This window comes from Eptesicus fuscus, chromosome 7 (genome assembly GCF_027574615.1).
Source record: "Eptesicus fuscus isolate TK198812 chromosome 7, DD_ASM_mEF_20220401, whole genome shotgun sequence".
In the NCBI taxonomy this organism is placed as follows: domain Eukaryota; kingdom Metazoa; phylum Chordata; class Mammalia; order Chiroptera; family Vespertilionidae; genus Eptesicus; species Eptesicus fuscus.
The window spans coordinates 96,297,229-96,314,515 of NC_072479.1; the positions used below are offsets into that span (position 1 = coordinate 96,297,229).

The window sequence follows — 17,287 nt, forward strand, 5'->3', positions numbered from 1 at the left end:
GGCTCGGCGCTCAGCAGATGGATGGACTATCAGCTTCTTCCCTCCCACTGCTCCTGCGGCTTAGAGGAGAGTTCACTTTCCAATCTACCCAGAACCACTCACCGTCATTATGTTATGGACTGCTAAGAGCTTCTCAAAGTCTGTTGGCATCTTTTTTAATTGATTCTGTGGAAATCAAGGCTATATTATGGATGTAGCATCTTAAAGGCAAGATGCAGCTGAGATTGGGAAGGGTTGTTATCTCCCTAGCTGAGGGATTAGCAAGTTGGGCAGAATTCCTCGATTATTTTCATCTGGTGATCAACTGATTTCATCTTTAAGGTTGCAACATGTTAGGGAAGCAAAGGAATGAATTCTGAGAGATTAAAAAAAAAAAAAAAACTAACACAACAGGGAATCTGTTTCCTTAAACGGACCAGCAAGGAAGGGTAAGTGTGGACCACAAAGATGGGGATCTGGAAATGACCGGTAGGTACACCTTCTACAACCAAGAGGTGATGGAGCTCCTTTGGGATGGAGGTCATATCTTGTCCCTCATTGTCCCCCCGCCCCCAACCTCCCCCGCTTCCCCGGTGCCTACACAGTCCCTGGCACTGAGAAGGAGCTCAACAAACACCTGAATACATACATATGTTTAAATGTGCTGCCTGGGAGAAACAGAAGGAACACCTGCCACAAGAAAAAGAAATGACAAAGATATTTCTGTTCCTTCTCAGGAAGCTGCTTAGGGTCACAGCTGAGAACTCAGGCAGACGAGGGCTTCAACCCTGCCATCATCAGACCCTCTATGGTCAAGTGGGAATGGCAATAGCACATCTCTCAGAGGCTGGGTCCAAGGCCAACGAGAAAGTCAGTGAGATGAGCCAGGCAAAGTGCTTACCCGCCCTGGCCTGGCAAGTATAAAGTGCTCCCTAAAGGTGAGCCTGGTTGACTGACTGATCAACTGATTTCATCTTTAAGGTTGCAATAGACATAAACATGTTAGGGAGTCAATTCTTCCTTTTAACTGAGGCTGCCGAAAACATCTCTTGCCTTGGGAACGGGGCCCCTCCTTAGTCTTTTCCTCAGCCTCTGGGTCTTGCCTCCAGCCCACCTGTCACCAGGATGAAGGGCCCAGGCTGAATGGATGCTGAATGCCCCCCTCACTGCTAAAGCCACGGAAGAAACGTGGTGTCTCCAGGGAGACCCCAAGGCACAACTGAGAGCAGAGGCAGCCAGGGCTCTGGCTTCATTGGGACCAAAAGCAAAGCCCCCGAAATTCTAAGTGTCTAAGGAATGAGCAAAGAGCCTTCCAAGCAACCCAGCAGAATGTGAGCTTGCCCCCCTCTCGACCCCAAATAATAACAGTTAACCTGCTACACGTCAGGCACTGTTCTCGGCACCCTCCCTGGATCCTTAGGACAACATAGGAGGCGGCTCCACTATTATCACCCCACTGTGCAGATGAGAAAATGGATAGGTTCTTTGAAAGCGGGAGTTTTCTAATTCACAAAGAGCCTAGTTCAGAACCCACCTCACAGACATGCTTATTAAAAAGTAGTGCCTGCCCGGCCAGCGTGGCTCAGTGGTTGAGCATCGACCCATGAACCAGGAGGTCACGGTTTGATTCCCAGGCAGGGCAGAGAGGAACGGGACCCTAAAGGACCAGAGAGCAGGGAAGGTGAGGAGTCCTCCCCAGCACAGGCTGACACTCCCCGTGGGAGACTTCCCTCACACCTGGCAGAGCCTGCACCAAACCATCTCAAAAAGGTTTGGGAGCTGGACGTACGCCCCCTCCCCGTACATGGAGTCCTTGTGCCAAAAACCAGACCACAGGAAATGCAGTCTACATCTCCCCAATTCCTTTCAGTGACTACCAGGATTCTCTTGCTAGGACCTGGCAGGGGCTTTGGAGAACATTTTGTCCCAGCCCCTCAATTTACAGGTGAAGACAGGGGGTTCAACACCAGGGCACCTACCATGTGCGATGCACTGTGCCCAGGCTTTCCAGGTACAGACGGCTGAGACCCCGGCCTGCCTTCCAAGAAGAACGCACAGAGAGCAGTCACTGTGACCACACACTTTTCTGAGAACTGGACATACAACTCATTTATCCTCACAGCATTCCCATTTCACAGATGAGGAAACTGACCGTCTCAAGGTTTCACAGGAGGTTTGAGAGAGACTCTCAAACCCAGGCAGCCTGGCTCCAGGTCACGGCCATGCACCCTTTTAGAATCCTAGATTGAATGGTCCACTTCCCTTCCACCACAGCTGTACCAGACTGGGATCTGAGTGTCCTTAGGCACGTGGGGTGAATCACAGGTGAAATAACCTTCTAATCTGCCGAGATCTGATGGATGCCTTTGTGGCTTTTGAGTCAGCTGGAAGAGATGGGGAGGGAATGGCCACTGGAAAATACTCAGAGAAGCAGCCCCATTTTTTACTGTGAAACAGCCCTGGGGCGAAAGAGATTCAGGCTGCACACCCCAAACCACTTGAACACCACCAGTCCCTCCCCTTCCAGGGGAGGAAGGGAACCTACCGCAGAGGCCTCTTAGCACCTTCCCGCTGGAAACCTCCGGCTGCCTCTGAGTATCTCTAATGAAAGTAAACAAGTGGAATTCTTCTCTCCAGTTTAAAGGGCAAATCACAACGGTGTTTCTCGCAGACATACATTACCTCCGCACTCCAGCCAGTTTACAATTCTTTAAGTACTTGATTTACAACCGGGAGGCAATGTTTTGAAAGCCTTGCAAATGCACTTTGCATCCAAAGCCTGCCTACGCTGCAGAGCTGATCCGCCAGGGTGTCTCGGATGGGAGGCTGGAGTCTGAAAGCAACCCAAGAATGCAGTGCTTTGGAGAGCAGCCTGCAAGGGCGAGGGACAGGTTCGCTCTGCCTCTCCGGGCCCACAGTGCAGTCAAGAGGCACCTGGCAATGCTGGGCTGTCCACGGATGTCCTCACAGTGATGAGGAGAGGGGTGACCCAGGAAACGAGGAGGAAGGTCCCGTCGGGCCTTCTCCACTGCCTGCCACATTCACAGAACTCCCCTGTCTCAGGATTGCTGGTGTACTCTTCATGCACTTGTTCATTTGTTCATTCATTCATTCATTCATATTTACTGAGCACCTATTATATACGCCTGGCACCAGCCTACAGACCAGGATGCAGTTTACCTTCTAATGGGCAACAAGAATCAAAATTTGTATACACACAAATCACCAAAACCACACGGTTTATGTGCTCTGAAGGGGATGGATACGGGTCCAAGACAGAGGAATAAGGACGTGAGCATTCAGATACCCAGGAAGGAACCTCAAAGGACATGGAAAATTCAGAGCTTAGTCCCCTTGCAATCATGAGAGGGTTTTAAGAAGGGGAGCCACGATCTAAGGTGAGAGGGTCACCAGGCGCTCGGTGCTAGTACTTCTCACCAAGATAACAAGGCTGGCTCTAGTTCTCAAGAGCCTACTGCGCACCAGGCTCCAAACCCCGTTGCTCGTGAATCCCACTTGGTAGCCGCATTTTTCTAGACGAGAATGCAGAAGCTCGGAGGGAATGGGCAGCTTGCCCAGATCATCTAGCTGCCCAGTAGCGGGGAGGAATCTGAACTCGAGTCTGCCTGATTCCACAGCCGTGACTTCCTCCTCCGCCCCTCGCTGATATACTACCTTGCATTGTTCCCAGATGATTCCAGATGTGTTCATTTCACATCCCAACTAACTTCTCGGTATCCTGTCGGCAAGGCTCGTCATAGTCCCTGACATACCCCACGGTCCTGGGCCCTTCAGTAAGTGCTGGTTAAACGCATCGAGTTTATTGCTAGAGTGACAGGAAAAGGTGTGTCAACCCCCAAAGTATGTTGCGTCTTCATCACGGGGAATCGTCAGCCACAGAGTAGTGATGCAGAGTAGCTGATCGGAACCATGGTGAAAGCCACTGGCCCACACTGTTCTCACGCAGCCACCCGTCTGGGGCGGCTTCAGGTCAGGAAAGGAGCTTTTTCACCCATCCACCCAGAGAGAAAGGCCTTTTTCTACTCAGTACAGATGTGCCTTTGACACTGTCATACATTATATATGATGATCTGATTGCCCACCTACTACTCAGCACAGGGCTAAAAGCTTAGTTAGCCACAGCACCTGAATCCTCTCAACACGCCATAAGGTAAGACCTATTAGGAACAGCTGAAAAACAGGTTTCAAGGGGATTGGGGACGAGCCCAAGGTCACACGACTGTCAAGGGCTGGGATGGGATGTGGACCCAGGGCACTCTCCCTTGACCATGGCACACAGGACGACGCTTTCCACTTAACACAAAAGGCACATGCGCGCTCCCTGGACCCGCAGGTTGGAGTCTTGCGGGCCTGAGAGATATGGGCCTCTTCCCCCCAATCCCACTCCCCAACCACCTCCCCGAACTACAGTTGTTCTTTATAACAGATGCATTGAGATCTAATTCACATACCATCAATTCACCCATTGAAAATGTGTGAGTACCCATGGAAAATGTGTAAGCCATAGCTTTTATAGTATATTCAGAGTGGTGCAATCCTCATCACGACCAACTTTCCAACACTTGAATTCCCCCAAAGAAACCCCATGCCCATTAGCAGCCACTCCCAGCCCTAGGCAACCACTAATCCATTTTCTGTCTCCATGGACTCGCCTAGTTCAGATGTTTCAAAGAAACAGAATCATACATTACACGTGATCTTTTGTGACTGGCTTCTTTCGCTTAGCATAATGTTTTCAAGTTCCTCTACGTATCAATACTTCATTTTATTCCTGAATACTATTCCAGAGGTATTCCATAAATAAAAGAATGGAACTGATCATAAATAATATTCATAACTAAAATGAACATACGCTATTTGATCCATCCATCAGCCGGTGGATACTTGGGTTGCTTCTATGAATATTTGGGGCCCTTATGAATAATGCTGCTGGGAACATTCACGCGCAAGTTTCTGTGTGGACATGTGTTTGCACTTCTCCTGGGCAGACCTAGGAGTGGAACTGCCCAGCCCGGGTTTCACATGCGGTGGAAAGTTTACTGAAGAGCTTCGCCGTGAAGTCAACATCTGGCTGCTTCTGGGCCGTTTCCAGAGAATTTTATCAATACAGCCAGACACCGCTCATGGGTGGGTCATCTGGCCTGGCCCCTCCTGTTCTGGGGCCTGGGATCTTCTCATTCCTGCACTGCACAGTGTCGTCTGGGCCAGCGTGATGATAAATGCATTCTGCTTTAAAGCAGATACTTCACAAATCATAACTTACAGATGCTCCAGGACTTTCATGTGGGAAAGACAAATGAGACTTATGCTGTCTGACTCCGGAGCCACTGAGGACAGGAAGCCGTGGCCAGGAAGCTGACAAGCCCTGGATAGACCTCTCTCTCTCTCTCTCTCTCTCTCTCTCTCTCTCTCTCTCTCTCTCTCTCTCTCTCTCTCACGAGTGCACGAACACATGTAACAGAAAGAGCATTTGTGCAAGGGAGGGTCTGCCTGGCTTTGCAAACTATGCTATGTATCGGCCATTCATTTCCAGCCATTGTCTTTTCTTCCCAGCACATCAAAACGCTGCGTGAGGTCAGAGATGATGACCTCCAACCTCTACACCTCCTAAAATATTCCCCCGGCTCAATGTGTTCCTTTCAGTCCATTCTATAAGCCTCTGTTGAGGACCTACTACGTGCTTGGCATGATGCGAGGCATTGACAGTGAGTTCAAGACAGTTAGACAGGGCTTACCAACAAAACAGACAAGATACCTGACTCAACCCTTATCTCCTGATGCTTCCCAGGAGGAAATGACGCCATGAGGACCTGGCGCGTGGTGTGTGTGCATTTCTGTCTCCAAGCAAAGAAGTGAACGGGCTGACCTCCCGAGGCCCCCTAAGGGCTTCTAGAATCTGAGGATTCTTAGGCAACAAAAAACTCAGTGTGTGTCCAGGTAGAGAGCTCTTTGACCTGATTCATTAAGACATACTTGTGGCTCAAGAGCAGATAGTTCGCCAGCAGACATATCTTTCTCTCCCAGCGCAGTCCGATTCTTATCTTCTCATACTTTAACTCTTGCGAAAACCTCCGGGCTGGCCTCCCTGCTCCGAGCCAGCCCACCCGTCAGATGGGTTCAGGGCCCCCCTGCGCTCAGAACCTAGCCCAGCCCCCTAGAGGAGGGGAGATGGCCAAGGTCTCTGCATTCACACGACCTGTGACCTTGGCAGGCTAGTGAACCGCTCGGTGACTCAGTTTCTTCATCTGGAAAATGAGATCATTGCAGAATTATTAGGAGGACTGAATCAGTTTATATGTGCCTGGCATGTTATAATCACGCAAGAAGTATTAGTGGTTGTTCTTATTATATATTATTATTATTATTACCCCCATCCGATTTTACCCATCCTGCCTCCCTCTGGGTCCCAGCTCACCCTAGAATCTGCCTCCTGGGTGAAACCCCCCATATTTCAGTCTTCTGAAACTCAAAACAAAGGTCATCTTCCACAGCACTCATTGTCCCTAATCGTACAGCATTCCATGGCCTCTTCTCTAGATCCCCTGCTAAACATCAGCGAGAAACGCCCCCCCAGGAAAATAATCACCCCATGGCTGGTCTTCTGGCACCATGAGCGGAGCAACCACGCCCAAATCCAGAAGTGACCAGCTGGACAACATAAGAAAAGTTCTCCATTTCTCTAAAAGCAACAGGTTTCAAATCAGATAGATGCATTTGACACTGTCTAACTGTATAAACCCTGGGCAAGTTACTAAACCTCCCTAAAGCCTCACTTTCCCTATCTATTAAATGGGTCTAACTAGAGTACATACCTCTTAGCACTGACGAGAGGATCAGAGAAAATGTCTGTAAAGTAGACACACCCCAGGCTCTCCAAGATATCAGCTGGTAGTAATAACAGCAGCAGGGCTAATACTGGGAAGGGGTGTTCCTCTCCAGGATCAAACTCAATGTCGTGAACTAAGCTTCAATGAACTACATTCCGACTTGAAAATCACCTGAAATCATCAAGTCCTGCACAGAAGAGGAACCCGTGGCCTAGCCACTGCTTAATCCTCTCTCTCCCGCCAGACGGTAAGTTCTTTGTCTACGTCCCAGCATTTAACATGGCGAGAAGCATATGGCAGACGGTAATAAATCTGTTGAACTGAGCTGAATGAGTTCAATATTTGTAAGTACATTTCATCTTTGCTACCAGATTATAAGCTCTTTAAGAGTGAGGATCATGTCTTGCTCTAGGAAAGATTTATTAAATGAGTGATGGAAAAATACCAAATCGAGAATCGGGTTTCTTAGACCCAGCCCAGTCACTTAGGAGCTGTGCAACCTCAGAAAAGTCACCTAGCGCTCTGTGCCTTACTTTTCCCACCTCCAGGATAAAGAAGTTTGGACCACATGTTTGCCGAGGTCCCTCAGTCCCTGAAACTGGAGCCGGGTCTGAGCTGCAACATGACACGTGCATATGACAGCCACACACGCCCTGCCCTGGCTCAGCAGGCCAGCCTGCTGATTTACTCCCTTGATCTGCAAATATTCCAGCACCAGGCTATCAATAACAGGGCCAATGCTTACAACACCCATTTTGGGGTCAAATCAATAGCTTTGCCAAGTGAGGATGGTCCTGGTGCTCTAGGACCTGGGGGCACACTCTGCCCACCAGTCCTGTCACTCCCATGCCAGACTCCTCCCACAGACCTTCCCTCCTGCTTATACAACACCACGTACAAGAGATAACCTGGTGGCCAGGGAAAGCTGAATTTGGCTCTTGGCAGTGAGGTGATCACATGACACCTCTCCCCAAAATGTTGTTTTTGGTTTTGGTATTTTTTGTCAATATTTTGTGCTGCCTGAAGGTCTAGGGAGTTTGGCTCAAAGAAAATGCATGCCGTGTTTCGACACGGGGGCTCACTCGGCAGCGTGGCCAAAATTGTAGCAAAACAAGAATTCTGCAATAAACAAAGCCTAAATTCAAGGCTTTAGAAATGCTTCCAGAGCCTACTGGAATATGGCTGCCTTGGCTTGCGATGGGCACACTTCCCCAGCATTCCTTAATTAACCTAAAAAGTTGATTATTTCTTCTTTCTCTCTCTCTCTCTGAATGATACAAGGCTGTCCAGAGCACCATGCCTTTCTGACGGTCTTAAAATCTAAATGGAAGTGTAAGTAAAATAAGGGGGAAGAGGGAGAACTTGCTAAAAGAGGCAACTGAAACTGGCTTATGTCCCCATTTGAGGCTTTCTATAGATAATTTTACTCAATTCTCACAATAAGCCCATGAACTTAGTACCATTATTTGCCCGTTTTACAAATGAGAAAACTGAGGTTTCAAACTGCTATATCGCTTGCGCAAGGTCACAGGGCTAGCAAGGATTTGAATGCAAGCCAGGGCTCTTAGCCCTTCTCTAAGAGCACCTCACTGTTGGCCTTGTTAACTTCTGGAAGAAGCCACTCTGAGTCCGTCTGGTGGACAGGCTCGGGCAGTGGCCTCAAGACCACAGTTGGGCCGAAACCGGTTTGGCTCAGTGGATAGAGCGTCGGTCTGTGGACTGAAAGGTCCCAGGTTCGATTCCGGTCAAGGGCATGTACCTTGGTTGTGGGCACATCCCCGGTAGGGGGTGTGCAGGAGGCAGCTGGTCGATGTTTCTCTCTCATCGATGTTTCTAGCTCTCTATCCCTCTCCCTTCCTCTCTGTAAAAATTCAATAAAAAAAAATATAAAAAAAGACCACAGTTGGGATTGAAGAGGGGAAGATGCCTGGACCATGCAGAGGGCTGGACTAGCTGATCCAATTTCCTGATTCTGCAACACTTTTTGGAACTGCCTTTCACAGAAGATGATGCTGTGTGGTGTTTTGTTTGATTCAGAAGGCCCTCCAGACATGCAATTAAAAGCCACAACATTCTTGTTTTTAAACACTTCTCTGTCTCAGGAGTACTGATTGCACAGCATCTCATGCAGCCTGACACCCAACACCCGACTCCAGCCACTCGCATTGGCAAAGTCGCTTAAAACCACCACACCTCATGAGAAGTGCTCTAAAAGGCAAGGCTACAGCCCTCACCGGCTTGGCTCAGTGGATAGAGCGTCAGCCTGCGGACCGAAGGGTCCCGGGTTCGATTCTGGTCAGGGGCATGTACCGTGGTTGCGGCCACATCCCCAGTAGGGAGGCAGCTGATGTTTCTCTCTCATCCACGTTTCTAACTCTCTATCCCTCTCCCTTCCTCTCTGTAAAAAAAAAAAAATCAATAAAATATACTTTTAAAAAAAAAAAGAAGGCAAGGCTACAAATGAAAACAAATCACTGCAGAATTCTCCCTGAAGATTGAAAAGGCAGAATTGAGATAGTGCTTGTCAAGTCTCCTCAATGGTACCTTACAAGTTAGCTGTTTCGTGCATCCTGGGAACCAGAAGAAAACTGCCAGTTTAAATGAAAATTTCTTGCTGCTCCTGACAGATTCTGAGTCACCACGCGCTGTATGGCAAGAACAACTCGTTGACCAAATTGTTTTTGTGTTTGTTTTATTTTCTGTTCAGCCAGGCACTGGGAATTTTCCACCTGACAATTCCTGCTTCTCACTTAAGTTCTTACACCGGCTGTGAGCAGTGTGCTCAGCGGGGGGGGGGGGGTAGGACTCAAGGCCAAGGAGGCCTCCCATTCATCCCACCTCACCCACTAGTTTTCCCACCTATTTAATGCGAGGTTTTCACCAGATGATTTTGCTCACACTGTAAGCGCATCTATCCAGTTGAAAGCAGTTTGGAGATTGCCAATTTCTGGGTCTGGGTCTGCTACCAGATTCAAAATCTCTACATTGATTTTTGAGTAAAACAAGAGAGTGAGCTAAAATAAACAGCACAATAGGAAACTGAACTAGGGCTGGACAATAACATCGGGACTGAAGTCCTGCCGCTGAGAAATGAGCCTCTTCCGTTCTCAGGGCGCCCCCTAGTGGGCATTCAATTAAATCCCGACGGAATGCTCAGAGTTTCTGCAAATAAAGGGAGACACCCACGGAAAGAGAAGGGCAGGCTCCCCTCCACTGATGCAATCCCTTCCACTCTGACTTACTCTGTGGATCCGACAGCCAGACGAATGCCTGACAGGAAGCTCCAGTGAAACTCAGAGAGGTACCTGCCATAACACAAGGTTTCATTCTTTCAGTGTGCGGCAGCTCCCCAGCATTCAGGCTTCTGTGCCACCTCACAGATCCCCCCCCCCCAGACACACCCTTACCACTCAGCCCCTCACAAGCTCACATCCTCAACCTGCAGCTCCAACCGCGTCTGCTTTTCATTATCCCACTTTCCAACTTCCCAGCGCGATTCTTCAACAGCTATTAAGACAACACGAGCAAGGAGCTAAGCTTAGTTTTTTGCTTATTCAACATCCAGCCTGGGGAATATCACCTCAGAAGAAAAGCATGAATGAAGTGCACGTTTCTCAGCCTCTTCTTCCACAAACCTGGAAAGGTGTTTCTCAAAGGGCATCGTTACAAACACGTCCTATTGAAATTTTTCAGCCTTCAAAAATGGCACCTGCCCAGAGTGAATTCTCCACTACTTTTGCTTGCTATAGAATTTTTAAATTGGAGACAGCTTAAAATACATAATGTACAAAGTCTCAAATTTCCAATTAACCTACAACAGACCTTTTTTTTTAAGCTATAGGATAAAGTTCTATCAACCCAAACAGTGATGCTTAGAATGAGGGAGTTATCCAGGAACCCAAATATTTGAGAAGGGGGGGGGGGGCTGAACTTTCTGATTGGTGCCCCCCTTTTTCTGTTTTCACAGAACAATCTCTGCACAGATGCAAAAGAAAAATACCAACATCAACCTACCAATTCATTCAACGATCCATTTTGCTTCCTCCCTTCCCCCCACCCCCATCCCCCTCTCATTTGTTAAGTTTGTAACCCACCCTGGGCCACGAAACACCCCAAAATGTGTACACAAGGAGTCCCAAAATTAGTCTGGCGCTAAATCGATTAAAATGCATCAGATATGCTTCAAATCAAAGAACCCTGTTAATTTTCTGCCGCACACCACACAAAATCTTTCTGCAGCCGTCAGTCACTCTGAACCCAATCCTCTAGCCACAAGCCGTGTGGATTACTGGGGCCTGCTCTGCAGAAAGGAAAATGACAACAAACCACGTTGGCGACCATCTACAGACCCCAAGGCACTCAAGGAGCTCTTTGGGGCTGTGCAGAGGATGCGGGGACGCTGGCAGGGTTTCAGCTGTCACAAAGAGTGGGGCGGCTGGGCCAGACCCCTGCAGCCGGACCTGAAGTGTAATTGCTTTGGCTGCAACTCAGCCTCTGTGTGGCTACTCATGCCCCGGGCATCTCAGTCCTCCCAGAGGCCGGGCCAAGCTGTCACAGCCCTCATGCCTGCAGCAGCCTTTCCTTTTTGCTCCCTAACCTTGTCTCTGGAAAACAGGCAGGAGTGCGCCCTCCCTTGCAGGGACAGCAGCATCAAGGTGATAGGGAGGATGAGTGGGAGGGGGGGAGGGGGGGGGTCGCATTCATCTGCAGGACACGGGATTTGGGGGACCAGCTCTGAGCTGAGAGCTTGGAACCGGTTTGGAGATGGAGCAATAAGGCATTCCAGGGCATGGTCTGAACGCGCGCCCTAGAGGGGAGACCCCGACGGTCCCAACCTTGCAAAGTGTTTGCAAATCATAAACACTACTTTGCTGTTGGGATAAAACCCCCCAAAATATGCGCAGACAGGATGTAACAAGTGTTTCAGGAGAGAAACACGCCCGAGTCACGGGGAACTGGGGGGAGAGTGGAGCTGTCTGGGGGTTCCCGGAAAGCCCCCTCTCAGACCAGAGAGGCTCAGCACCCAAAGCCCCCGCCCCTGGCGCCCTCGGTCCCCAGAGCCTCCCTCCCCGCCCCCGGGGTTCCCGCACTCACCACTCGGCCCGAGAACCGCTCGGTGGCCCTCTTGACTTTGCCGTAGGTGCCTTTGCCCAGCGTCTCCTGCAGCTCGTAGCGGTGCTTCAAGTTGTGCTTGTGGTGATGCCGCTTCACCCCGTGCGGCTTCCTGGGCTCCGGGGCCGCCGCTGCGGGGGCTGCGGTCGCCCCCGCCACCGCCTCCGGGGGAGAAGCCGGCGCCCCCGGCCCCAAGTCGGGGCCGTCCCGGGCCGCGGGCGCAGCGGCCCCCTCCATGTCCAAACTCCGGGACGAGTGGATGGACAGGGCAGGACCCGGCACAGCACTCGGGGTGTCTGGGTCCCCCCGCCGAGGGAAGTCGGGGTGCGCTCAACGTCGCCCCCGCGGCATGGAGGAGGCGGCCGGATCCAACGGGGGCTGCGGCGGGGTCACTGGCGGCGGCGGGGACTGCACATCTGGCGCCCCCGGCGCGCACGGTCCGCGCACCGCCCACCGGCCGCGCGCACTGAGGAGCGGCGGGCGAGGTGGCGGCGGTGGCAGGGGAGGCGGTGGTGTTTGCAGGAGGGAGGGGAGAGGGGGTGGCTCCGAGCGCAGGAGGGGAGTGTTATGTGGGCGCCGCGCCCCCCGACCCCTCCCCGGGAGGACGGGCAGACGGGCGGGGGCGGGGCGGGGCGGCGCGTCGGCGGGTCCCGGGGGAGGGGGGCGAGAGGCGGGGCGGCCGGGGCTTCCCCACCTCCCCGCCGCCCCCGGCCCCGGCCACCCCGGGCCGGAGGGGGATGGGAGCGTGTCGCGACTCGCCCTTTGTGCGGCGCGGCGCAGGCCGCAGCAGTGGCCGGGGGCTTTGTCCTCGCTTGGCCGGGCCGGGGGCCGGAGGGTTCCAAGGTCGGGCGCCCCCTCCCCGGACTCGCTCGCCGCAGCTACCGCGGGCCCGGGCCCTCCGCCGCCGCCGCCGCCGCCGCCAGCTCCGGCCTCCGGGCCTCCCTTCTGGCTCGCGCCCGGGCGGCGGCCGCTGCTCGCCGAGCCCAGGGCCCGAGCCACCGAGAGCGCTCCGTGCCGGGGGCCGCCGGGGCCCGCTCGCGATCCGGCCGGGGGCGCCCCGGGCCCGGGCGCCCCTTCATTCTTTTAGGTGTCGCCGCGGCCGCCCCGCCGGAGCTGGGGGAGAGGCTGGGGGAGGGGAGCCGGCGGGTGTTGGGTTTCAGGCGGTGAGTCACGGCCCCCTCCCGCCGCATGCGCACCCCTCCCGCCCCGCGGGCCCGAGGGATGGCTGCCCGCCGGGGACAGTGCGCGACCCTGAGAACCCCAAAAGGAGCGCTTTGGCCCGGGCCCTCCCCGGAGAACGGAGGAAGGGAGACTCCGAGGCGGAACCTGGGGCCCGCCGCCGGCCTGCGGGTCTTCCGTCCCCATCCAGGCCCGGGAGAGGAGGAGAGTTGGGGACGTGGAAGAGACGGGGCGCTCGAGGCGACAGTGCCGAGCTGGGCGCCCACCCTTCCCGCCGAGGCCGCCTTCGGAGGTGGGCAAGCCGGGGACCTCCGATGGAGCAGGGCCCGCGGCCTGCAGAGCGGGAGGCCACTTGCAGGCCTCTGGGCCCCTTCGGCCTCGGAATTTATCCTTAAACTGGAAGGACCAGATCCTGGAGGTGGTAACAGCGACCTTACACCCCAAGCTGGGAGTCAGGCAGGGAAGGCCTCCGACCGCAGCAAAGCCGCAACCTCCCCCAGCCCCCTTCTTAAAGAGGCAAAGAAAAATAAGGAAGCCGGCAAGAGAGAAAGAGGCCTCAGGGAAATGTTTAAAAATGGTGCAGCACACCAGACGGCGATAGGAAGGGTGAGGCATGAAGAATGTCTGGTGCGATCTGCAGATCGCCGGGTGGTTCTGGACTTTTTGTCACCAGTGAGCCGGGCTCGACCCTCCTCGGCAGCTCTCAGGTTCATCCCTCCTGCATTCCTGCTGTCTTCACAGCCGTCTACCCCCTATCGCCTTAGCCTGGACTCCTGCAATAGCATGTCCTCTTCGCGAGCCCCCTCCCTGCTGCCAGAGTCATGGCCTAAAACAAGGCAGTCATCCCATCCTCCAGGCCTGCCCCTCTGCCACGTCCAGTGCTTGGTATTATCTGTCCACACTTCTCTAGTGCGGCTCCACGTGACCCCTGTCCCGTCCTGCCTTCCTCAGGAGCACACTAGTGATTGCATAAGACAAACACAAGGCCATGTTGACTTCATCCCTATTCTGCCCTCCACGCTTGCAGTGCCTCCCCGTCCCCATCCTGAGACTGTATTCTGCTTTCAGACCAAGTCTGCAGACAGCGTGCATGTAGAATAAAGTGTCAGAATGAGTAACGGGAAGGGTTGAGCCAGACTCCCCAGGGAATAGGACGTGTGACCTTGGTCAAATGACTTAACCTCTCAAGGCTTCAGTTTCCTCTTCTTAAAATATGGATTACCCACCTGTTTTACAGGTAAACAGATTATGTCTGTAGTGGTAATTAAAACTGTTCACCAGCTCTCTTCTGGTTCTTTCCCTTCCTGGGGATGTGGTAGGAATCCACTACCCCAACCTCTTGAAATGAGATGTGGGCCATATGCCTTGCTTTTAGGTCAATGGGATGAGAGCACTGTTTTCATGTAGAAACTTTACAGATCCAATGGGCAAATCCCCATGTCTTGTGACAATTCTGAAAGTACAGTCTTGGCAATCCAAATCTTGACAGCCATGGAAGTACCTCTAGATAGAGCCTCCCCCAGCCAGCCTGGGTCTCTGTAAAGATGGCAAAGCAGTCCCAGGGAACCTGTGTTGGAAAAGTAATGCGAGCGAGATTTCAGGGGCTAGGGGGGTGTTACAGCAGCATAACCCAGCTTATTCTAGCTGATCGTTTGCTCCCAAGTGCCTGGGACGTCATCCGTATTTGTGGAGTGACTAGCTCCTACCATAGGCTGGTACCATTTCATGACAGTAAGCCCTTTAGGGTGGTTGTTGTAAATCCGTATTTTTCAATGAGGAAACCATATCAGAAGACGTAAGTCATTTGCCTGAGATTACACAGGTTGTAAATAGCAGCACCTGGATTTCAACCCTACCTGTCCAGTCCCAAACCTTGTACTCCTCCTCTTCCACAGATGCCTTGCTGCCTCTCCTTAAATGGGCAGGATGGAAACACCCAGTACAATGCCTGGCACACAGTCCTACCCAAGCACTGGGAGTTCCTCTCCAGACTGAATTCCTATAGCATTTATAATTGGAACCATACTTCAGCACAATGTTATCACGCATTGTATCCCGTGTTTTCCATAGATAAAGCTTTTCCTCCAACAAGACCCCCGACTCCTGGATTTAGATAGAGCTTGCATTCTGGAGTCAGACTGCCTGGGTTCAAATCCCTGTTCCACCACCCGCAATTGACAATCTTGGGCAACTCTTTGCCCTCTCTGTGCCTCGGTTCTCTCCTCTGCAAAATAGTGATGGTAATAACATAGGTGATATTGGCGGTGGTAACAATAATATGTCCCATGGGATTGGTGTGGGGATTAAGGGATATAATATATACATTCAATAAATCATGGCTATTAATAGAATTACTTTTCATCTTCCGTGGCTCCTACTAGAATGCAGACAATTCCAAGCAGTTTAATCCTACTGCTTGTATAGACTGATTTCTGGGATCATCCCGGATACAGGATAGTTGTTGTAACATCTGTAGTTGGAAATGTTACATCCACACGGTCCTATAACTTAGATTTCATAAGGCTCATTGCTTGTTTTTTATTACACTTCCTTTCCAAACCACTTAAAAGAAAGAAGGTATGTGTGCTTTCTTGAGACATCTTTGTTCAGAAAATGGTAATACCAATTATCATGTATCTACCATCTTCCAGGACCTTTATATGTATTACTTCTAATCACCATAAAGCTGCCATTTGGGTGTTATGATCCCCATTTGGCTGTTGAGAACATTGAGTCTCAAAGAAGTTAATTGCTGGTGATCAGACAGCTGGTAACTACCTGAATCAGGGTTTGAACCCAAGTCTCTGACTAAGATTTTGCCCAGGCCCCTATTCCAAGCTGCCTGCCTGACATCCCAGCTCACATCAGTGAGTAGCTGTGCTTTGGTTGACACTAGTCTTCTGATTTTTTAGATGAGGTTTTGGAAAGTTACCGAAGATTTTGACATTTCCAACTTCAGTATGTTATCTGGTAGACATCTTGCATTAAAGAGCAATTTAAGAAGCTGCTCATTCTTCACTGTGGCAGAGATTGCTAGCTGCCCACCCAAAATTCATAGGGTAGTTGATGAACTGCTGCTCAGCTGGGGCTATATTTCCCAGCCTCCCTTGCATCCAAGCATGGTCACGTGACTAGTTCTCTCTAACAGAATATGAGCAAAAATAATGGTCATTACTTCCAGGCTAGGATGTTTAAAATCTGGGTGTGCCTTCCCCACTTTGCCTTGCTGGAAGCAAAGGATTCCAAGGCTCCAATAGATGGTGGACTCACTAGAGAAAAGGAGCCTAGGTCCCTGCATCACTTTGAGGAATGAAGCCACCCTCTGATCAGGACATTGGACTGGTACATGAGTAGGAAATAAACCTGTATTCTGTTAAGCCCCAGAAATTAGAGGGAGTTTTTGTAATATCAGCAAGTATTGCCCTCACTAATATATACAGCTTATACTAAGTCATATTTACACATAAAAAGCAAAATTGAAGATTATAACAACCAACTGAATAGGTGAAACCAAAAATGCCACTTTTTTATTTCCTGTCTACTTATATAAGGAGAAAGCAGAGTCTATGGAGCCAGTTTTTCCTTTAATTTTTTTTCCCTCGGTTACATGAATCAGAAACCAAAGAGGAGTATAGAGTGGTCATAAGACAGTAAGCAATAAATTAACTCATTCAACTATATGTCTTATTTTCTTACCGCATGCCAGGTATCTGGGGCTGAGGATGTCCTGGGACAACACAGGAATGGTCTCATCTTCGTGAAGCTCCCAGTCTGTGGGGATTCAACACAATTTACAGCAGTCATCTGACCTCTGGCCGCCAAACGTCTTGGGAGCATCGAGGCTATTTGAATGTGAAATAGATACCTAAAATAAAAACTAAAATTTACTCACAAATCAAAACAGAAAGCTATGTTGCCCAGCTGGTGTGGCTCAGTGGTTGAGTGTCAACCTATGAACTAAGAGGTCATGGTTCAAATCCCCATCAGGGCACATGCCGGGTTGCAGGCTTGATCCCCAGTGTGGGGTGTGCAGGAGGCGGTTGATCGATGATTCTCTCTTATCATTCCCTGTTTCACCTCTCTCTCCCTCTCACTTCCTCTGAAATCAATAAAAAAAATTTTTTTTTAAAAATAGAAAGCTATGCTTCTTCCTCTGCTAAGTGACTAAA

At 51.0% G+C, this 17,287-nt stretch overlaps 1 protein-coding gene across 2 annotated transcripts in view; it reads right to left on the reverse strand.

The window, feature by feature from the left end:
* The window catches only part of NUAK1 (NUAK family kinase 1), a 72,113-nt gene extending 59,570 nt beyond the window's left edge, over positions 1–12,543 (reverse strand). The window contains exon 1 of one of the 2 annotated variants that reach the window (XM_054719438.1): positions 11,922–12,543. In XM_054719438.1, coding sequence (XP_054575413.1) covers positions 11,922–12,176 — 255 coding nt within the window. In that variant the 5' untranslated portion in view covers positions 12,177–12,543. The remainder of the gene's footprint in view (positions 1–11,921) is intronic. The other variant, XM_054719439.1, reaches the window with a different exon arrangement.
* Positions 12,544–17,287: the final 4,744 nt, after the last annotated feature.